The 24,149-nt window shown below is 43.3% G+C and overlaps 1 protein-coding gene across 9 annotated transcripts in view; it reads left to right on the top strand.

The window, feature by feature from the left end:
- The window catches only part of MLPH (melanophilin), a 139,708-nt gene that overhangs the window by 102,545 nt on the left and 13,014 nt on the right, over positions 1 to 24,149 (top strand). For 8 of the 9 annotated variants that reach the window (XM_073646687.1, XM_073646688.1, XM_073646685.1 and 5 more), the window contains 4 exons: positions 3,905 to 4,060; positions 4,131 to 4,223; positions 5,956 to 6,051; positions 16,127 to 16,184. In XM_073646687.1, the coding sequence (XP_073502788.1) occupies positions 3,905 to 4,060; positions 4,131 to 4,223; positions 5,956 to 6,051; positions 16,127 to 16,184 (403 nt within the window). The remainder of the gene's footprint in view (positions 1 to 3,904; positions 4,061 to 4,130; positions 4,224 to 5,955; positions 6,052 to 16,126; positions 16,185 to 24,149) is intronic. The other variant, XM_073646683.1, reaches the window with a different exon arrangement.

Raw genomic sequence — 24,149 nt, 5'->3', positions numbered from 1 at the left:
CCCACCTTTACTGCCACATCCTTAACCCCGATTAGGTTAAGGGGAAGGCCATTGGAGGCATACACGGAAAGGTTTGGAGCTGGTGGGTGAAGTTCGTCTATGGACCAGAACCTTTTGTAGAGGACATCAGGCTTGATGGTTACCTGAGATCCTGTGTCCAGCAGGGCAGGTGTCGCGATGCCGTCCAGCACAATGGACAGGAAAGGTCTTCCTCCCACGAACCAGCGGTACCAGTTTGATTGGCCTGGTTGGTCTACTCCTGGGTGTCGGCCCTCGGCCCCAGGGTTTCCTCGTTTAAAGGGTTGGTCCGCGTGGTGTGGCCTGATTTCTGGCAGCGATAGCAGATGAACTCTCCTGGAGAGCGACGTTGGTCGTGGGTCCTCCCACGGGGTGGCGTTGTCCTCCTACGGGGTGGCGTTGTCCTCCTTCTTCTTCTCATCCAGGGGATATCCTCAGGGCTGTCGGCTAGCAGGATCCTTCCTTCCAGCTCAGGCTCCGTCTGTAGCTGCAGGGTGCTCATGACAGTGGCCAGGGTTTTACTTAGCTGGCGCACTTCAGAGCGTAGGCTGTCCAGCTCGCTAGGGGGCACTGTTTGCATCCTTGTTTCGGCCGTTAGTGAAGGAGCGGTGGGTGCTGCAGGTACTGGGGTGGCCCCACCCTGGTAACGCTGGATAGCAGTGTCTGTGGAATCCAGGGGCTGCAGGCCCTTTATAGCCATGTCCTTAAGGGTGTCAAAGGTGGCATCTGGATGGTCTAAGGCCCTCCACCGTACAGTTCTGCTCTCTTCCTGGGACTACAACCCCCGGATGAATTGTTCCGTCAGCATTTTATTTTCCTCATGGATGCTGGCTGGACTAACCTGTTTCAGGGCCTCCTGTAAACGCCAGGCATAGTTCCGGATACTGTCCTCAGGTTTCTGGACACACTGGTAGAACCTCATCCGGAGATCTGTCTCAGTGCGGTTTTCAAACGCTGTTTGCAATCTTTTAAAGATGATGGACACTGATTCTTGGTCTGCGGCTGGCCAGGTTTCAACTTCTCGCTCAGTGGCACCAGTCAATTGTCCTAACACTACAGCGGCTCTCTGCTTGTCAGTCATAGAATACATATCCAGTATGCCGCATATTTTCCTCTTGAATCCGGACAGTGTGTCCGGTTTACCATTATACTGGGGGAACCACTTCACTCCAGGGATATACGGCAGGGCCATAGGTATCAACGGAGTTACGACTCCTGCCAGTGGAGCGGCCGCTCCGGCCTGTGCGGCGCTGGGCTCAGGTTGGGCATCAGGAGCGTTAACCGAGGCTCCGGCGGCTTGCTGGTCGTTGGCCATTGTTGCGCCCCCCTAGTGAACCAGAGCCTACCTTCTTCAACAGGTCGGCCGCAGCTCCGCGGGTGATGGTCTTTTTCCAGGACCTTGCGTCACTCACGTCTGACGTCAGAGCGTCCTCTCGCTCCTTCCAGGACCTGACGCTTCCTGGTACGACGTCAGGGGCAGGGTGGGTCTTAGGCTTTGCGTGCTTCCAGCGGTTACGCCCCTCTTCTTCCCGCGCGGCAACAGGAAAAATGGCGGATATGGCGGGAAAACTTCAGGAATGGCGGGAAAACTTCACCACGGTAAGGGTTACAGTCTTTTAAGGCGCACAGTACCCGGTGGCAATGGGCACACAATCCTGTTCGTGACGCCAGAACCTGACCCGCCCCCAGGGCCGTAGGGTACTCTGCAGCCGGGCCTCTGGTTGCCGGGGGATATCACGGTGGCTGGCCCGGTCCGTGACCCAGGGCGGTCAGTGAAAAGGGGAACTTCTATGATATGGGTTTTTTGGGATTATTCGTGACGCCACCTGTGGAATGTGGCTAAGGGGTGCCGCCGCTGCGGAGCAGTCCTCTGAGGCAGATGGTAGGGCAGCTTGTGATGGAATGGCTCCCCACAGGTGGAGCGGGCCCCAGGGCAGCGTGGGGGATGTACTGGATGGTGGTGCAGGGGAGAGATGGCAGGTCGGTCCCGAGGAAGGATGGACACTCACACAGGGGTAAGCTTCAGTACCTTTACTGGTGATGCTGCAGGCACGGTCCAGGGTACTCCAGGTGAAGGGTGCACTTCTGGACTCTCCCCAGTGAGCGGGTATAGGGCCTCCTGATCTGTTGCTTTACTCTCTAGGCTTCTGGCCTGCCTGGAGCTGGGCCTAGCTTGGTTACTGTCTCTCTCTGCACCTGCTGATCTGGTGGTAGGGCCTTCTCTTTGGAGATCACTCTCCCTGGACACTGGGACCTCTGTGACTCCTAGCCCTGGTACTGCAATCAGCATTAGGTGGACCTGGGACGTGTAGTTCTCCTGGGGTTCCGGTGGTTCCTACTGGGAGTAAAGGGGTCCCTGTAGGCGCTGACCCGGTGTCCGGTATATATATATCGGAGTGAGCTTACTATGCTCCTCTGCCCCTGGAGTTCCACTCTCCTTTTTCTCCTTGCCGTCGACCACACTCGGGGCCCTCACTACTTGGCAGCTGGCGTGCTGCGTCTTCACCGCTCTCTGCTCAACTCTGAGCTGTGTTCCTCTCTGAACACTGAACTGAAACTAAGACTAGACTGAGTTGCCTGGCTCCACCCTCCCTATATATGTCCCTAACGGGCTCCCTCTGCTGGTCTGAGGTGGAAGGTGGAGGTGTGTGAATGTGTGAGAGCCTCTTGTGGAGAAGTCCATCCATGCACCCTACTGGGTTCTGTGGCACCAATGCGCAGCAGGGCCCCACATATGCACATTGCTGCTCCATTATTGGGAGTGCCAAAAACCAGATGAACTCTGCGCTTGGCTATCCCCGGAGGTCCCATAGACAATGAATGAAGCATAAGTGCACATGATTGACCATCGCTCCATTCATATGAGGCTCTTCAGAGCCCCAGATCTCAGGATTGGTAGGGGTCACAGCAGTCAGACCCCTATAAATTGGGAAATGTATCCCCTATCCTTTTGATCAGGGATAACTTTAAATCTTGGTACAAATTTCTGATGTCACATCTTGGTAGGTTGAATAGTTACATGCTATATTGGAGAGGAGCATGGTACTATCTTAAAAAAAAACTGTCTTGCCTATTTTTTTAAGAAATGATTTACACAATCTGTGTTACCCATTGCCTTAATTAAACTTGGGTGTATGGATTTTCTGAATGGACGTGACACCTTCTCCCATCTGCTGAGGACAGCAGCTAAGGCTCTCTGTGACATCACGGCCAAAACACTGAGGACCATAAATGCCACTGAGAGAGTCATGCAAGAAGCCTTTGGTGGCAAGATCCAACAGCCCATCATTCCTTACACCAAACCAGGAGTCAACGGCAAGGCACAGGCCGAGTTCCAGAAATTAGAGGAAAATGTAAGGAATAGGATGTAGTGGCTCATGTTATGCATAGTGGTAGTTTGGTCATGTGTCATGTCAAGCTGCAATGAGTTTAGCATTACATCATGCATTACATAAAAAAGTCACGAAAACACAGGAAATGGAATTACTGTATATCCACACAATGATGTATTTATATTTTGTTCATTGGAAAGTCAATTAATGTTAATGAAAATGAGATATGAACACGACTTGGACACATTTCAATCACTGCTTATATTTAGAAACAAGTTCTGTTGCACTTGGACCACGTTAGGCTGAATTCAGACGTATATGAAACACCGTCCGAGTTTGGACCACAATGCATGGACTGGCTACAGATCTACTAACCTGAGCTTGAGAGCCTATGAGGCTGTCACGTTCAGGTCAGAAGACCTTAGGTCAGTCCGTTCACTGTTGTCCATACTCGGACCATTTATCATAGACCTCTAATATGTGATCTCCACTAGGCCATTCAATGTGGACCTTTGATAACTGGTCAGATATATAAGTAATATATTATATTCTAGGTGTACATGGCAGCAGATAAGACCTATGGACTTGAGAAGAACCTGCAGGATCTGGAGGAGCGTGCACGGCAGAGCGGAACCACTGACTCGGAGCTTTCAGAATTAGAGGTCAGCGTGGCATCTGCTATGGCACAAGTGCAGCAGACAGAGAGCGAGGTGAGAGGCAGCAATCTACTCCTTTTTGGGTTTTTAAGTATTTCTTTATTTCTAATTTTTTCTTGTTTAGGTGTCAGATATCGAATCCAGGATAGCTGCTCTGAGTGCAGCAGGACTCACTGTGTCACCTTCAGACAAGGCCAAGAAGAAGTCAAGCCCACGGGTAACATAAAATGAGATATATATCAATCTAAAGAAAATTTGTAATGACACACTTTTGAATGTCTATTTTGGCATAAGACCCTTAATCCTTGTAGTTTTACATAGGTGAATTTAGTTCACCCAAAAACCCTATAGTGATTTTATTTTGCAAAGTTTGAAATAACTCATTCATGATTTCTTTTATTTGGAAGAAGCCAAAAAACACTTGAGAATAAAACAAGAACTACTTATAGGCTATTTGAACACTGAGTCTTTTTGCTGAGTTTTCAGGACAGACCTAAGCGGAAAACTCAAAGTTTTTGAGGTGTTTTGAGATTTGGTTGAGGATTTTAATTGTTTCCGCTCAGTTTCTGCTTAAAAAAAATCCTCAAAGAACTCTGTCCCCGATTCTTCATTTCCTTTGTGCCTGTTTTTTTGTTTAGCTTTGTGTGTTTTGTGCCTTTTTTGGTTTGCACCCAATTAATTTTTCTTATTGCACTTTTTGAAGTCTATTTTATATTTCTTCTCCTGTTTTTGTTTTTTTCCTATCAACTGCTTATTAGGCAGACTCTAGCAATTTCAGAGGTTTTGGCCTGATTCATAAAACTTTTTAAAAAGTTGCAACATTTGGTGCAACTCCACTCCAGTCCACCCCCTGGTGTATTTTTGACTAGGCCAGTGTTTTGGCACAATTTTACCGCCGTATTGCAAAATGTGTAACTTTTGACACCAAATAGTCGCAAAAACAGAAACGAAGACAGAAAAAAAAGACCATTCATGAATCGAATGCTCCATTTTGAAGCATTTGGCGCCAGAAACGGCAACTAATGCTACAATACTACAAGACAAAACGAGGAAAATGATTTAAAAAAAAAATACAAATGATGAATCGGGCCCCATGTGTGCACATAGCCATAGAAAGCCCTATTACAGCATGTTTAGCCAAATGATGGCAGGGATATTGCGAGACTGGAGATGCCTGATGGAAAGCCATAGGCTATGAGACTTCTCATGTGTTGAGAATTTTATCTTCAATACTTGTGAATGGAGTTTTGATGTGGATAGGCAAATATGTTAATGTCAAAAACATCAATGAACTTCATAGCTTCACTGGCACAGTCTTCCCTTTTGTGGACCCCCTTCTTCCAATTACTAGAATTGTCCAAAGTAGTTATTCCATTGAATAACTCCATGGGGCATCAAGGGATTGCCAAGTTCTTCTTGTAGGTTTTTATCACAGCTCCAATTTCAACTGTCCCATGCCTACCACATGACTTTTTTTATTTTATTTTATACTTTACTTATTGATTTATTGGTTGCAAGACAGTTGTAAAAACATCTCATGAGAGCTGCATGTAACTCTGTGCATTCCTAAGACTCATATTTTCAAGGGACATTTGAAACTGGAGCTGTCTCTCCAAAAAATGGCTGTGTGTTGCACACTAAACAATTGTGGACTTGTGCAGGTCAAATGTACAAGTTTATTTAAAGGAGATAGGAAAATAAGCAACTGCTTGACACGTGTTTTCTCCAATGGGAACTATGGATCACCATGTTCATCTCCAACACGCCTGCTGTTCCCTGAGACATGTGCCCGTATCGGGTGGCCTTTATATACCTTAGATAGTCTAACCTGCCAAAATTAGTGGATTGGACAATTTTTCTGCATGTCATAGACACCTTTAAAATATTTTCATATTTTGTAGACTTTCTATTCTCGCCTATGTTAAAATGCCTTCCATATCGTCTACCAGATGATGAGTACCCCCGCTATATCCAGAAGTACCGAGCCATTTCAGTCTTCACCGCCAGAATTACACGACCTTACGTCAACACCCAGTGAAGCAAAGGTTAGCTCTCTCGTATATCAAATATTAATTATTTTACATTTTTTGAATAATTATGATTGGATAAAGAAATAATCGAAGCCGATTGTGTGGTAATGCTAGAGGAAAACAAAGCATAATTTCAGGGAGTTGTCAAATATTTTTAAAATCTTTCTCACTGCACTCAAAGTGCTTAAAAATAAAACAAAACATACCTAACAGGCTTCGCTCCTGGTTTTTACTGCCGGTGTCACCTGGTGGGCCTCCCAGCTTCTTCTTCCAACGGGGACCGGGAAGCATCACGTGGCATCTGCAGCCATTCAGCGAACGCACCCTGGAGTCCTTGAGAAAGCTTTAAAAAGTAGCGGACAACCCTTTTTAATTTTTAGTCTACTGTTAGGCTGAGTTCACACGATGCGTATTTCATGCGTTTCCGCGGCGTTTTTGCAGTTGCGTAAACGCCGCGGAAACGCATGAAAAACGCATGGTAGAAGGGAAGCAATGTTCCCCAATTGAAATCCGCATGTGCTGTGCCCATGATGCGGATTTTTCCGCAGCGTAAACGCTGCGCTCAAAAATCCGCAGCATGTCATTTAATTTTGCGGAAACGCGGCGTTTTCGCCGCCATTGACTTGCATTAGAACGCGCCAATTCCGCAAGACTGCATCTGTACTTGCGTAATTGGTGCGTTCTAATGTGCGGATGGTACCCGAGTGTGGAGGAGAGGAGAGTCTCATCCACACCCAGGTACCATTAAAAAAGCTGTAAAAACAAGAATAAAATAAAAAATATATATATACTTACCATCTGTCGGCCCGCGCAGCGCTCCTGCTTGCTTCCCGGCACTTGCAGTGAGTTGTAGGACCTGCGGTGATGTCAGAGTCATGTGACGGGTCACGTGACGCTGACGTCGGCAGGTCTTTCAATTCAAAGTTGCCGGCAGCCGGGAGAACGGAGTGAGCAGGACAGCACGGGCCATCGGAGGTAAGTATATACACTCTCTCGGGTCACACTATATAAATCCATGCTGTTTGCATGGATTTATATAGTGTGACCTAGTTGTCAAGCACTTTCCAAGTGATGCTAAAATCGCCTGGAAAGCGCTTGTCAATCTGCATGCGGAAACGCATGAGAATCTGCATGTGGATCCGCATGTATTCTGCAGGAAAAACGCATGCACAATCTGCATGCGTTTTTTCTGCCAGGGAGATGCAGAAATGATGCAGAAATTTTCTGCTTCATTTCTGCATCGTGTGCACATAGCCTTACTGTAGATCTGTGTTTCTCCTGGACTTCTATAAAGGAGAAGGTGGAGAAATATTTTTTTTAATGTGTTTCTCATCTGAGAAAAGCTGATGAAATTCAGACCAAACTCTCATAGAATAAACTGTCACTGACCAAACTCTGATGAAAATCCAATAAATATATAAATGATGAAGCTCAGACTGATTTCTCATACGAGAAAATCACTGATGTCTGAATGATCCCTTAAAAGGAACAGGTCAGGTTGAAAATGTCGGCCCAATACATGATGCGTGTTATAGACCATGTGGAACTAAGCAGATTTCTATATTGTCTTTTTGGCATTTAATTCAATATAACTGGAATTTTACTAATTTAAATCCCTGGTTACTATGTGCTGAAGAGTCCAGTAGGCAGTCTCAACCATTGATGTACAGCTTTTCTTGTACAAATGTAAATATTGAAATATCTGTCAATCACTCAGTAGGACCACCCACTGGATTGCAGCCCTGGGTTTTCAGAGATTTAAGTCAATAAATTACAAATTATTTTGTATAATTTTATATAGAGTTCTTTAATCATTCTTATCACTATTCTTCCTGTAAAATCAGCTGCTCACTGCATGTTCAATGTAACAAAAATAACAGAAAAAAAATTATTAGCGGTAACTCTCACTTTGACACTTTAGTGTAGACTGAGGACTCATCTGAAATTCTAGAGATATTACATAATCTTTCACAGTTCTTTTCTAACGCCACTAGTATTCTGCATGTGACCAGGTTGCTCTTTGTGGTTGATTCCTCATCTGATGCTTTGATTCCTCTGGTCTTAAATATACAAGGAAAAATAAAGGCAGCAAACGCCAATAGTGAAGCACTGTGGCTACTAACTATTTTTAAAAATTACCAACCAACAAAATAATGGTCTACTGAAGTCTCATGAAATCATAACTTTTATTGAAACACATCCCTTGACAAAGCTAGGGTGAAACGTGCGTAGGGGCGCCAGGACCACGTGTTAAACAGGCTCTCTAATTACAACATGTAAGTGCTTTATTACTGGTTACTTTGAACATTAATTTTTTCATTGTGATATTACGTATAGGCACTGGAAAGCATATTCTATATATTAGACATTAGATATTAATATTTACTCCTATACATGAGGTCCACCATTGTGTTACTCTGCTATCTAAAGTGTGTTTTAGATTTTTTTTCAATAAAAGTTCTGGTTTTATGAGACTTCAGTACACCATTATTTTGTTGGTTGGTAATTATTGTATTAGGGTGTGTCTCAGTTGAGAATATTCTAAAAAGTATTGTGCTCAGTTGTGTAGTTCCTAATTACTGTAACTATTTTTAAAGCTTAAGTTTTATTATACACACAAGAAATCTTTTAAAAACTCATGACCGGACTTGAGTTTATCTTGAGATAACTTCTTCGGAATCTGTATAATGTTTAAATACTTCATATGAGCACATTTTTGAGAAAAAAATATTTTTTGGGAAAAAATATTTGTACCCGTAGAAATTCAAGTTTCTTTATGTTGTGCTGATTTTTCTATAACCCTGTTATTTTCAAGACATGCTTTCTTTTGCTTGTAGAACCGCAAGTTCAGAGCTCAGTGGCCATTCTCTTGGTGGCATGCTCTCTATTAACCCATTTCTTCTCTAAATGCTGTAGTCTGTATGTTCTCTCCTTTCCTATCTCACACTTGCACGCTGGTCAACCTATCATTTTTGTGAGAAGATTCAATTTAGGACTCTGCTCAGAAAAAAATTGTTGTGTGTGAATAACGTTACCCTTTCTTAACTTGAATGCCACCACAGTGCTTGAAGGTTGTCCAAAAAGAAACAGGAACAATCTATAACTGCAAGATCAGAACACACACAGGTTTTGTTTGTAATCTAAGGCACTGATTTATCAAGATTGCCGTTTATATCGCCAGTCTTGATGAGAGGGTGTGCTGGAGTCAGACACTCCTGGTTTATGAAGAGGTGTGCACTTCTTTATGAATCTGGAGCATCTGACGAGTGGTGTGTGCCTAAGACCACCACTCCAGATATCTTACATCGGTCCCTGACTGGAGTATGATTTCTGAAGTAAGGAACACCAAAAATTGACAAGAATTAGACAAACGGTGGGTTCATAACCCTTTTGTATCCCTGCTCTGCCTACTTTGGCTTAATTGGAAGAAACTGGTGTGAAAACACCAAAAGTCGCAAAATTTTAACTCCACTCCGAATTGTGCCACAATTTTAAGATTTTTCAAAGCGATTTAAGCCAGAATTCTGGAGAAATTGCTTTGATGAATTGTGGCTGAAAAACATAGAGCTGCACAAAACTATATATATACTTATATTTAATCTTATCCATTATGTGTATACAGCTGTTATGCAGACCGATATACTAGTTTATCGACCTGCAAATAAATACTGTATATACTATATATATGTACAGTACAGACCAAAAGTTTGGACACACCTTCTCATTTAAAGATTTTTCTGTATTTTCATGACTATGAAAATTGTACATTCACACTGAAAGCATCAAAACTATGAATTAACACATGTGGAATTATATACTTAACAAAAAAGTGTGAAACAACTGAAAATATGTCTTATATTCTAGGTTCTTCAAAGTAGCCACCTTTTGCTTTGATGACTGCTTTGCACACTCTTGGCTTTCTCTTGATGAGCTTCAAGAGGTAGTCACCGGAAATGGTTTCCAACAATCTTGAAGGAGTTCCCAGAGATGCTTAGCACTTGTTGGCCCTTTTGCCTTCACTCTGCGGTCCAACTCACCCCAAACCATCTCGATTGGGTTCAGGTCTGGTGACTGTGGAGGCCAGGTCATCTGGCATAGCACCCCATCACTCTCCTTCTTGGTTAAATATCCCTTACACAGCCTCGAGGTGTGTTTGGGGTCATTGTACTGTTGAAAAATAAATGATGGTCCAACTAAATGCAAACCGGATGGAATAGCATGCCGCTGCAAGATGCTGTGGTAGTCATGCTGGTTCAGTATGCCTTCAATTTTGAATAAATCCCCAACAGTGTCACCAGCAAAGCACCCCCACACCATCACACCTCCTCCTCCAGGCATGTAGAGTCCATCCGTTCACCTTTTCTCCGTCGCACAAAGACACGGTGGTTGGAACCAAAGATCTCAAATTTGGACTCATCAGATCAAAGCACAGATTTCCACTGGTCTAATGTCCATTCCTTGTATTCTTTAGCCCAAACAAGTCTCTTCTGCTTGTTGCCTGTCCTTAGCAGTGGTTTCCTAGCAGCTCTTTTACCATGATGGCCTGCCGCACAAAGTCTCCTCTTAACAGTTGTTGAAGAGATGTGTCTGCTGCTAGAACTCTGTGTGGCATTGACCTGGTCTCTAATCTGAGCTGCTGTTAACCTGCGATTTCTGAGGCTGGTGACTCGGATACACTTATCCTCAGAAGCAGAGGTGACTCTTGAGCTTCCTTTCTTGGGGCGGTCCTCATGTGAGCCAGTTTCTTTGTAGCGCTTGATGGTTTTTGCAACTGCACTTGGGGACACTTTCAAAGTTTGCCCAATTTTTTGGACTGACTGACCTTCATTTCTTAAAGTAATGATGGCCACTCATTTTTCTTTACTTAGCTGCTTTTTTCTTGCCATAATACAAAATTATAACAGTCTATTCAGTAGGACTATCAGCTGTGTATCCACCTGACTTCTGCACCATACAACTGATGGTCCCAACCCCATTTATAAGGCAAGAAATCCCACTTATTAAACCTGACAGGGCACACCTGTGAAGTGAAAACCATTTCCAGTGACTACCTCTTGAAGCTCATCAAGAGAATGCCAAGAGTGTGCAAAACAGTCATCAAAGCAAAAGGTGGCTACTTTGAAGAACCTAGAATATAAGACATATTTTCAGTTGTTTCTCGCTTTTTTGTTAAGTATATAATTCCACATGTGTTAATTCATAGTTTTGATGCCTTCAGTGTGAATGTACAATTTTCAAAGTCATGAAAATACAGAAAAATCTTTAAATGAGAAGGTGTGTCCAAACTTTTGGTCTGTACTGTATGTATATATATATATATATATATATATATTTATATATATACCGTATTTTTCGGACTATAAGATGCACCGGACCATAAGACGCAACCCAAAATTTGAGGTGGAAAATAGGAAGAAAATATTTTTATATAAGATGGAGGTCCATCTTATAGTTTGAATAGGTATGGTATCTTACCTGGGGAGCGATGGAGCGAGGGTCACAGGAAGCAGGGTCCTTCAGGAAGCCGGCGGAAGTGGAGGAATGCTCCGGACCCTTGATGCAAGAAGGCGGTGCTCCAGCAGTGGGGAGTTGCGATGGTGATGGAGCAAGATTGCAGGGCCCTCTGTTCCCTCCCTCAGGAACCCTGCAGTAGCAGCAGAAGAGGTGAGGTGCTGCGGGGCTGGTGCCTGTGCCTGGCTGGGGCCGGTGCCTGTGCCTGGCTGGGGTCGGTGCACCTGTGCCTGGCTGGGGCCGGTGCACCTGTGCCTGGCTGGGGCCGGTGCCTGTGCCTGGCTGGGGCCGGTGCCTGTGCCTGGCTGGGGCCGGTGTCAGGCTGTGAGCGGCGTCAGGTTGTGAGCGGCGTGTGCTACTTTCCGATGGCTGCGGCCATCTTCCTGAAGCTGTGCTCTACAGGAAAATGGTCGCCCGAGCTCCCAGTCTGTGCATGTGTGGCGCCCTGCTGTGCACTGGTGCCACAGAACCCAGAAGGGTGCTTGGATGGACTTCTCCACAAGAGCTCCTCACTACATTCACACACCTCCACCCTACCACCTCAGACCAGCAGAGGGAGCCCGTTAGGGATATATATAGGGAGGGTGGAGCCAGGCAGCTCAGTTACTTGGTGTTTAGAGTTCAGTCAAGAAGTTAGCTCAGTGAGTAGTGAGCTGAGAGTGTGCTGACGCTCAGAGAGCAGTGAAGAGGCAGCACGCTGGTTGCTGTGCTTAGGCGAGCCAAGGCCTACAGCACGAGTGAGGGCCCTGAGTGTGGCCGAAGGCGAGAGGAGAAGGAAGAAGTAGCGAGGGGGCAGAGGAGCATACCAGGCTCACCCCGAGTTATATATACCGGACACCGGGTCCGCGCCTACGGGGTCCCTTTATACGCAGTAGGGACCACCGGAACCCCTGGAGGACTACAGGTCCCAGGTTTACCAAACGCTGACTACAGTACCAGGGCTAGGAGTCACGGAGGCCCCAGAGTCCAGGGAGAGTGATCTCCAAGAGAAGGCCCTACCACCAGGTCAGCAGGTGCAAGGGAGAGAGAGACCGTAACCAAGCTAGGCCTAGTTCCAGGCAGGCCAGAAGTTTAGCGAGTAAAGCCACGGATCAGGAGGCCCTTTACCCGCTCACTGGGGAGAGTCCAAAAGTGCGCCCTTCGTCCGGAGTACCCTGGACCGTGCCTGCATCATCACCAGTAAAGGTACTGAAGCTTACCCCCGTGTGAGTGTCCGTCTTTCCTCCGGGACCGTCCTGCCGTCTCTCCCCAGCATCCACCATCTACCCCTACACTGCCCTGGAGCTAGCTCTACCTGTGGAGAGCCACACCATCCCTGCTGCCGTAACACCAGCTCCAGAGGACTGCTCCGCAGTGGCGGCACCCTTTAGCCGCAATCCGCAGGTGGCATCACGAACACTTTCCAAATCCCCTATAAATATTCCCCCCTTTTCACTGACCGCCCTGGGTCACAGACCGGGCCAGCCACCGTGATATCCAACACCGGCATCCACAGAGGCCCGGCTCCCGAGTACTCCACGGCCCAGGGGGCGCGTCACATGTGCCGGCTCGGGCATCCATTTTCCTGTAGATCGCGGCCACTGTAAAGTCGCGCACGCCACTCTGCCTCGTTGCCTCACTGTCGACAGCCAGACACTCGCCGTGCAGCATCTCACTTCTTCTTCTGCTGCTGCAACCACCCCTGCGTTCCTGAATGAGAGAGAGAATGGAGGACCCTGTGATCCCGCTCCACCACCACCGCAACTAGCTGGTAAGCTACGTTCGGACCATAAGATGCACCCCCCCCATTTTCCTCCCGAATTTGGGGGGAAAAAGTGCGTCTTATGGTCCGAAAAATACGGTGTAAAGGTTCTTACAATTAGATCAGGGAACGATTCTTTGCAGAGGAAGTTACCGCAGAAATTAGGACAGATCTACTATTCACGTTATGTCTCCTGCATCTGACGATTGGTGTCTCTGGGTGAGATGTTATACAAGATTTCATCCAGACCCTTTACCCCTCCCTCTGGTCAGGTGAGAAGAGGATGGATAATTATATGCACAGAAAGACACAGATTAGGACATCATGCTACTTTCTCATACTTTCCCATAAAAACCTCCTGGTGAAATAATATGACCGCCATGTTTCTGAGCATATTTTTACATCATCGACACACCAAACATGACTATGATATATATATATTTCGGGGTGATTTCTGTGGTTCCCCATGCCCAAAAACCAATGAGTTTGCAGCCACAGAAACAGTTAGGTTCCCCAAACACAGGTACATCCATAGATTGTTTGGACATTGGATTATAGATATAGAGGGTAAATATGGCATTTCCATTTCTACATTTTCCCTGGTTCAATGGAGATGTCCAGTCTTTCTTAAGGGGCAATTATCTTCCCCTTTGATGTAGCACCTATTTGCTAACAAAGAAGTACACAGTAAAAGTTTGCTCTTCCGTAAACTGTCAGCTACTCGCTAATTTATTTCTCTACACACAGAGGAAGATGCTTCAGTGATTTTGAATTTTGATTTATCTGATCCATAACTCAATTCATAACAATGACAGATGAAAAATAAGGATGAAACAAGTAATATACAATGCAAATTATAAAAAAGTTATTACGCGATGTAAAATGGAAAGAAAACAAAAATGCAATGATTTGGAAATCTCTTATAGACATATTTTAGCCACAACACAACAAAGAACATAGATCAAAATATGAAACTTAGACATTTTCTATTATATTTGAAAAAAAAAATTATCTCATTTAGAAATTGATGGCAGCAACACATTTAAAAAAAAGTTAGGACAGAGCTATTACTACTATTGTGCAACATCTGCTCTTCTTTTTACAACAGTCTGTAAACATCTGAGAAGTAAGGAGACCAATTGCTGGAGTTTTGGGAGAGGAATGTTGTTGTTTGATGTAAATACTTTTTATGACAAAAGTATTCTCGCAGTGATATCTTTGTTGACTAACCAGAAAAAATATATATACGGTATATTTGTAAGATTTCAGGGCACAGTGACTCCTTCTTCAGGCAGAATTACAAATGAATTAATAATGAAATCAAGTTTCCTTGGCATATCTTTAGGAGGCATCACCCCTTCCACCTCATGAACAAATATCATGTTGCAATAAAAAGTATTTACATCGATTTTTTTTCTGGCTAATACGGTACCACAATATCATTTTTTATTGTACATAATGTTGTTTGATGTAAAATTCGAACTGCACAAAAGTCTTGGATGCTGAATTTTTTGTTTCATAATGCGCAAAATATTTTCTATTGGTGAAAGGTCTGGACTTCAGGTGGACAGTTCATCATCCAAACTCTTCTTCTGCAGAGCCATGCTGTTGTGATGGATGCAGTATGTGGTTTAGCATTGTCTTGATGAAATATGCAAAGCATTCACTGAAATAGGTGTTGTCTGGATCAGAGCAGATGTTGTTCTAAAATCTCAATATAATGTTCAGCATTGATAGTGCCTTTCATGTGTAAGCTGCCTATGCCATAGGCCCCATGCCATCAGACATAAAGGCTTTTGAACGGTGCGCAGATAACAAGCTGGATGGTCCCTCTCCTCTTGAGTCCGCAGGACACGACGTCCGTGGCTTCCATAAAGAATTTCATATTTTGATTCATCTGACCACAGAACAGTTTTCAATTTTGCCTCAGTCCATTTTAAATGAACTTTGGCTCAGAGAAGACTTGAGCATTTCTGAATTGTGTTGATTGTGCTGAAAAATTGCTTCTTCTTTGCATGATAAAGCTTCCACTTGCATTTGTGGATTGCACGGCACAATGTTTTCACAGACAATGATTTCTGGAAGTATTCCTGAGTCCAATGATTTGCACGACTGAATCATGCCTGCATTAAATGCAGTGCCACCTGAGGGCTCCTAGATCACTAGCATCCAACAACATTGACCCTTAGCCTTAGCCCTTGTGCACATAGATTTCTCCAGAATCTCTGAATCTTTTGATGATATTATCCACTGCAGATGCTGGGCTATGCAAAGTCTTTGCAATCGAAAAACATGTTTTCAAATTGTTCCATAATTTTTAGACAGTTGTGCACAGATTGGTAAAGTTCTAACCATGTTTGCTTCTCAGAGATTCTTCCTCTTTCTCTCTAACATGCTCTTGACCCTTCAGCTGTTTTTCCTGAATACCACTTACTTTTCCAGTGTTTTTTAACTTTATCCCAACTTTTTTGAGATGTGTCACTGCCATCAATTTTCAAATTAGTGAATATTTAAAATGAAATGGTGGAAAAATGTCTAGTTTTCACGTTCTGATTTGTGTTCTATGTTCTGTTGTGAATTAAACATGGCTATAAGAGATTTCCAAATTAATGCATTATTGTTTTCTTACATCGTACACAGTGTGCCAACTTTTTGCAATTGGGGTTATACGGTAATTAATTTTTTGGAACTTTCATGAATAAAAATGAATATTGTAATCAGATTTGATACAAAGTTAAAAAAAATAATTTGAAAATGCCTGTGGTTTGTAGGTCACTGTAGATATACATTAAGGGCGCAATACTTAATTACCTGTACGTATCTGTCCTCTTCACTTAGATTGTGACAATGCAGCAGGCTCTAAGAAAAAAGTTTAATATTGACACGGATGCGGCAGGTGAGTGTGTTAGCTTCATAAGACTAAATCTTACTATATGTCAAACTTTTTTTGTGTTTTCAGATTTTTTGAGGTTTTTTTTAAGTATCCAGAGTTTTGAGTCTATTTTGCAAAAAAGACTATTGCAACAGATCAAATAGTGCTTCATTCTACTATCTGAGCATTTTAGGAGAAAGGGACATTACGTTCGTCCTGAAAAATACAGGCCAACAGCCCGCTATGTTGATGGAAAAATAAAAGTTATGACTCTTAGATGAAGAGAAGGAAAAAATTAAAGTGCAAAAAATTAAAAATTGGCTGTGGAGGAAATGGCTTAAAAAATCTTTATATATTTTAAACAAAAACATGTCTTCTTGAATCTCATTCTGTAATATGCTTTAACAACTGATGAACAGGCAAAGTTCCTCTCCCCATAAACATTCATGGACGGGTTTTCCTGTACTCACAGATAAAGAAGCCTCCTGACCCAGGGTTTATACTCTGATGTTAAATATTAGTAATAAACTAACTGCATGAGTTGACCTGAATGTCTTCAATTAACCTCCCTATAATGTTCTGATTTCATAGAAGCTTATCTGAATGTGATTACTGATGTCCTCTCATCTGAATCATTCTCCGTTATGAGAAATGCAGCAAAAATGCACGAGTCCATTTTTATAGTTATGAACTTATATCTACTACTCCGAGACTCGTGCTTGCCTGGCCCCTTGTCCATCTTTGCATCCTGGTCTACAACAATGGCATGGTGTAGCTTTCACATGTACCTAGGCCTAGGTCTCAAACAAAGTGGGGAAGAACAGGATCCAGCTTATACTTTGCTTTAATAAAAATAGTCTGGGAAAGATGGGTGGATAACAAGTTAAATGCAATTGAAGACCTCGGCACATAAAGAGGTGAGTCTGTGGAGCTACGTTCCCATCAGAAATGAGGTCACTTTGTTTTTGGTGGGTCACCTTATACAATTTTAATCAAACTAAACTAAGTAGCTCACATTCTTTACATCATTATTATTTTTATTACTATGTATTTTTAACCCCTTTACTTCCCAAGGTGGTTTGCACAATAATGACCAGGCCAATTTTTACAATTCTGACCACTGTCACTTTATGAGGTAATTACTCTGGAACGCTTCAACAGATCCCCCTGATTCTGAGATTGTTTTTTTCGTGACATATTGTACTTCATGATTGTGGTAAAAAAATTTCGATATCACTTACGTTTATTTGTTAAAAAAATGGAAATTTGGCAAAAATTTTGAAAATTTGGCAATTTTCAAAATTTTAATTTTCATGCCCTTAAATCAGAGAGATATGTCACACAAAATAGTTAATAAATAACATTTCCCACATGTCTACTTTACATCAGCACAATTTTGGAACCAACATTTTTTTTTATTAGAGAGCTATAAGGGTTAAAAGTTGACCAGCGATTTCTCATTTTTCCAACAAGATTTACAAAACCATTTTTTTAGGGACCACATCACATTTGAAGTCACTTTGAGGGGTCTTTATGACAGAAAATACCCAAAAGTGACACCATTCTAAAAACTGCACGCCTCAAGGTGCTCAAAACCACATTAAAGAACTTTATTCACCCTTCAGGTGCTTCACAGGAATTTTTGTAATGTGGAAGAAAAAAAATAACATTTAACTTTTTTCACAAAAATGTTACTTTAGACCCAATTTTTTTTATTTTTGCAGGGGTAACAGTAAAAAATGGACCCCAAAATTTGTTGTGCAATTTCCCCTGAGCACGCAGATACCCCATATGTGGGGAAAAACACTGTTTGGGCGCACGGCAGGGCTCGGAAGGGAAGGAGCGCCATTTGACTTTTTTAATGTAAAATTTGCTTGAATAATTAGTGGACGCCATGTTGCGTTTGGGGAGCCCCTGATGTGCCTAAACAGTGGAAACCCCCCACAAGTGACACCATTTTGGAAACTAGACCCCTCAGGGAACTTATCTAGATGTGTGGTGAGCACCTTGAACCCCCAGGTGCTTCAGAGAAGTTTATAGCATTGAGCCGTAAAAATAAAATTTTCACAAAAATGTTTTTCAGCCTCCAATTTTGCATTTTCATGAGGGTAACAGGAGAAAATGCACCATGCAACTTGTTGTGCAATTCCTCCTGAGCACACCGATACACCATATGTGGGGGAAAACCACTATTTGGGTGCACAGCAGGACTCGGAAGGGAAGGAGCGCCATTTGACTTTTTGAATGTAAAATTTGCTTGACTAATTAGCAGACGCCATGTTGCGTTTTGGAGAGACCCTGATGTGCCTAAACAGTGGAAACTCCCCACAAGTGACACCATTTTGGAAACTAGACCTCTCAAGGAACTTATCTAGATGTGTGGTGAGCACGCCAATACCCAAAATGTGTGGAAAATACAGTGTTTGGGCGCACGGCAGAGTTCAGAAGGGAAGGAGCGCTGTGTGACTTTTTGAACGCAAAATTGGCTGTAATCGAGAGCGGACGCCATGTCGCGTTTGGAGAGCCCCTGACGTGCCTAAATAGTGGAAACCCCCCACAAGTGACCCCATTTTGGAAACTACACCCCTCAAGGATTTTATCAAGGGGAATAGTGAACATTTTGAACCCAGAGGTATGACAGAATTTTATAAGTTTAGGTCATCATATTGAATAAGTTGTCATTAGTCTTGAGCGCAAGTGCTCGCTACTTGAGTTTGCATCGGGTACTCAGGTATGCACCATGTATTGCGAGTGCTCGAGTGACATGGTCGAGCCCCTGCCCGCATGTTTCACGGTTATTAGACACCCAAAAAAAAACATGCGGGGATCGCTCATGCATGGCAGGCAATCCCTGCAAAGTTTTTTTTGGCTGCGAAGCATATGGGGCGGAGACTCGAGCATGTCACTCAAGCACCCACGATACTCAGTGCATACCCAAGCCCCCGATGCAAACTCAAGTAGCGAGCACTTGTGCTCAACACTAGTCGCCATATCGTCCTCTTTTTTTTTTTACTTTTGAAAAAAATTCCAACCCTAACCCCAATCCTAATAAAACCCCACCCTAACCCTAGCCCAACCCTAACTCTACCCTAACCCTAGCCTAACCCTAGCTCAACCCTAACCCCAAGACCAACCCTAACTCTAGCCCAACCCTAACCCTAACCCTAGCACAACCCTAACCCTAGCACAGCCCTAACCCTAGATGTTTTTTTTACACCTTTCCTCGTGCGGTATGTTATTAGACGACTTTATTCTTCTGGTCGGTGCGATTACAGCGATACCAGAATCATATCGAGTTTTTATGATTGACAGCTGATGAGTTGATGTTTTTATTGGTACCATTTTCAGGCACGTGACATTTTTTGATCGCTTTCTATTCCGATTTTTGGGAGGCAGAATAAACAAAAACCAACAATTCAGGATTTTTTTTTTAAAAAAAAATGTATGCTGTTCCACGTGTGGTAAAATTGATAAGGCAGCTTTATTCTTCGGGTCAATACGTTTACAGCAGTACCACATTTATATCGTTTTTCTATGTTTTGGCGCTTTTACACAATAAAAGCTATTTTATAGAAAAAAATATTTTTTTGCATCGCTTTATTCTGAGAGCTATAACTTTTTTATTTTTTGGCTGATGGAGCTGTATGGCGGCACAAGATGACGTTTTCACCGGTACCACTTTTATTTATATTCGTCTTTTTGATCGGGTGTTATTCCAGTTTTGTTTGGCGGTATGATGATAAAGCATTGTTTTTTTTACCGTGCTCACTAAAGGGGTTAACTAGTTGGACAGTTTTATAGGTCAGGTCGTTCCAGACGCGGTGATATCAAATATGTGTACTTTTGTTGTTGTTGTTTTTTTTTTTCGTAATAATATTTATTGATGGGTACATTATATTTTTATTTTTGGTGGATTATTTTTTTTTATATTTTTACAAAAAAAAAATTTATTTTTTTTTCATTTTCTAACACTTTTTTTACTTTTATGCTTTGTCCCACTATGGGACTTTTACTTTTTTTACTCTGATCACCTGTATAGCATAGGGATGGAGCACCATCCCTGTGCTATACAGGCTGTCAGCGTTGCAGATGCAGAAGATACTTTGGTCATGCACTGTGCATGACCAAAGTATCTTCCTGCTGTCTGGTGACCCGGATGTTGACATGACGACATCGGGTCATCATGGCAATGTCGTCACTGAATTTTGGGTCTTCTATCCTTTGGATTACGAGCTCGGAGAGAATGAAGACACAGGACAGGATGTTTGTGTCTAAACATACTCTAAAAACTTTATTACAAAACACAGGGCTAATATACACCCTAAAGGCAGGAAACGGATTTGCCATATATGGTTCGATTATACAGTTTAGCTGAACAAGCGAAAAAAGCTAGTTTCTGTATGCTTTAAAATATTTAATTAGACTTATCTAGTTAGCAAGGTCATTTCATCTTTCTGCAAGAACACATTATTGCTACACTAGAAGAAACATCTGGCCAGGGAGAATCACTTTATCTTCTCCCAAGGACACGCTATTGATACAAGAAGGAACATTCATAGCTGTTGTTTTCACCTAAAATAACTGTCAGACTTATATAGCATAGATGAGGCCCTTAAACTTGAGGGACTCCATCTGCTGCTATAACATTCCATCCTTTTGTTCCTTCATTTATCAATACGAATTTCTATGTTTTCTTTTAGTACAACGCTGAATACACATTAAAAAAAGCTTAAAAACCAAATAAACTGCAAGACACATTAGCAAAACCTGTAAAATAGCTTGTACTATACCAGCCAACCACCCACCAATACCTTTAAACCAATTTGCGGGATTTAGAAAGGAAAATCTCTGTGTGGAATTATTGGCCAAAGTATCTGAACAGTTCACTCAAAAGTTTATCTCTTCCCATGAGACCGGGACAGCGAGAAAGGGTATGCTAGTGGACGTCACAGGGGCATGTGTACATATCCAACAATTAGCAATGGTCTGGTTTTGCTCCTTTAGTCCATCGATTAGAGCAAGATGGTGTCTAATGAATCTACTGTCGTCTCCATCCATGGTGCCTAACCTAGTCCATGCACCTGTGGTCGCAAGTATTCAGGTAAGTATAAACAATGTCATCATTCTTTGTCCGCTGGTTCTCCTAGTATCTTTTTGCAATGGGACGCGTGGATCCAGGTCTCTTTTCCCTCTAGCTTAACGGCTGTACTTGTGGTCAGCAGAACTTGAAAGGGTCCGTCAAACCGTGGATCTAGGCTTTTCCTCACGTGTCTTTTTATAACCACCCAGTCTCCAGGTTGCAGCGTATGGCTGCTAGAGTCTTGATCTGGATCTGGAAGAGAACTGAAGACATTATCATGTACTTGCTTAATCTTTTTGTGTAAAGCCCTCACATAGGAACTTAGCACATGGTTGTTCATTTCTAATGCTTGCGGATAGAAACACCCTAGGCTGGGTACGTTGCCAAACAATATCTCATATGGAGAGAGTCCAGTCTTTCTATTAGGCATGTATCTTACTGAAAACAGAGCAAGTGGTAAACAGTCCGGCCATGGTTTTCCTGTCTCAGCCATGGCTTTCTGAATTTTTAATTTCAATGTCCCATTCAGTCTTTCCACTTTACCACTACTTTGTGGGTGATATGGGGTATGGAATGCTTGTTGAATTCCTAGAGCTGACATGACTTCATTCATTATTTCACCTGTGAAGTGTGTACCTCTGTCACTCTCAATTACCTCTGGTACCCCATACCTGCAGACCACCTCTGCAAGCAGTTTCTTTGCGGTTGCCGCAGCCGTGGCTTTGGCAATCGGGAAAGCCTCTGGCCATCCTGAGAACAAATCAATACAGACCAACACATATTCCCATGATCCTGACTTTGGCAGCTGAATATAATCAATTTGCAGTCTCTGGAATGGATAGAGGGGCCGGGGGGTGTGTTTGGGTGGTGTTTTAACTACTCTACCCTGATTATGTGTAGCACAAATCATGCACCCTTGTACCAGGTTTTCAATACAGGTGGAGAATCCTGGTGCCACCCAATGTTTCTGCATCACACTCATCAAACCCGTTTTAGATTGGTGTGTCGGCCCATGTAGTATCTGGGCAGCTGCTGGGTACAGTGCCCTTGGAAGGCATCGTCGTGTCCCTTTCCCCCATACCCCATTTGCTTCATTCAGGCATGCACCTTCCTTTAACCACTTATCGACCTCCTCCTTTTGAGCCTGAGCCTGCATTTGGGATAAGATGTCCTCCGACACAAAGGGGTTTTTAGGGGCACTTAACTGACGTACTGTTGACCCTTGTTGCGGCTTACAGGCTGCTGTTTTTGCCGCTGCATCTGCCATCGCGTTTCCTCTGCTTACCTGATCGGTGCGTCTGGTATGTGCTCTTACCTTTATGACAGCTACTTGTTTGGGTAGTTGTAGCGCATCAATTAACTGCTGGACCGCATCAGCATTCTTAATGGGGTGTCCTGCTGCCGTCAGGAAACCTCTTGACTTCCATATTGGACCAAAATCATGCGATATACCGAATGCGTACCTAGAATCTGTGTAAATGTTAACAATACTACCTTCCGCTAGTTTACAGGCCTCGGTTAGGGCCCTAAGTTCAGCTTCTTGAGCCGACTGGTGTGGGAGCATTGGTTCTGCCTTGATTACTGCATTGAGGGAGACAACTGCATATCCAGTATGGAAGGTACCTGAATCGTCCTGATGACGGGATCCATCTACAAAAAATTCAAAATCTGCATTTTGTAATTCATGTTCAAATACAGTAGGTAAACCTGCCGTTTCTTGTGCCATCATTTGTACACAGTCATGAGGAACATCCTCTCTTGGATCTTCCTTATAAAGCACAGTACCTGACTCCTCCTTTAGATCCGAGAGAGGTAACAAAGTTGCTGGATTCAGGGTAGTACACCTCTGTAAAGAAACATTGGGAGGCATTAACAGTGCACATTGTAACCTAAGATGACGTGCTGCTGAGAGGTGAGCGGGTTGCATTTGATTCAATATAGTGTAGACATCATGAGGTGTTAGAACGGTGAGCGGGTGGTCAAGAACAATGTCTGCGGATTTATGGAGTAATAGTCCAACAGCATGCAGAGCACGTACGCAGGATGGTGCACCTCTGGCTACCGCATCCAATCTGCCACTAAAGTAGGCAACAGGTCTCTGATTATCACCGTGTGTTTGAGTTAAAACTCCTGCTGCATGTCCAGCTTGTTCATGAAGGTACAGAGTAAATGGGAGCTCATAATTAGGTGTACCCAAAGCTGGAGCGGCCAAAATACGGTTCTTGAGAGAATAAAAACAGTCTATTGCCTCTGGTGTTAGTACAAAAGGTGTTGGAGTAAGACAGTCATAGAGGGGCTGCATCAAAATAGAGACGGCATGAATCCACTGTCTGCAATAGGAAACAAGTCCAAGAAAAGTTCTGAGGGCTGCAACATTAATGGGGACGGTGAATGCCTGTACTGCTTGTTTGCGTGCATTTGTTAAATGACGAGCTCCTGGTGTAATGCAATGTCCCAAAAAGGTGACTGAAGATTTACAAAACTGAAGCTTATCTTTCGATGCCTTGCAGCCAGCGTGATAGAGAAACAACATAAGCGATATAGTTGTACTATGACATTGTTTCCTGGAGGGGGCACAAATGAGCAGGTCATCGACATATTGCAAAACAACGATATGTGGTTCAGACCATCCCTCCAGTATTTCCTGCAGACTTGCAGTGTACATTGTGGGTGAATTCTGGGCACCCTGTGGCAACACTGTCCATGTATATTGACTGCCCTGGAATGTGAAAGCAAACAGGTACTGGCAGTCAGGATGTAATGGTACACTGAAAAATGCATTTGCCTAATCGACCACTGAAAAACAAAGAGAGTTAGAAGGTATCTGTGACAGAAGAGTATGCGTGTTGGGCACAACTGGTGTTAGAAGTTCTGTGGCTTTGTTAACCAACCGGAGGTCATGGACCATT

This window comes from Phyllobates terribilis, unplaced genomic scaffold, assembly GCF_046119375.1.
Source record: "Phyllobates terribilis strain yellow unplaced genomic scaffold, ASM4611937v1 Scaffold_9__5_contigs__length_417890890, whole genome shotgun sequence".
Taxonomy (NCBI): Eukaryota; Metazoa; Chordata; class Amphibia; order Anura; family Dendrobatidae; genus Phyllobates; species Phyllobates terribilis.
This window is presented reverse-complemented; position numbering and strand designations above follow the sequence as displayed.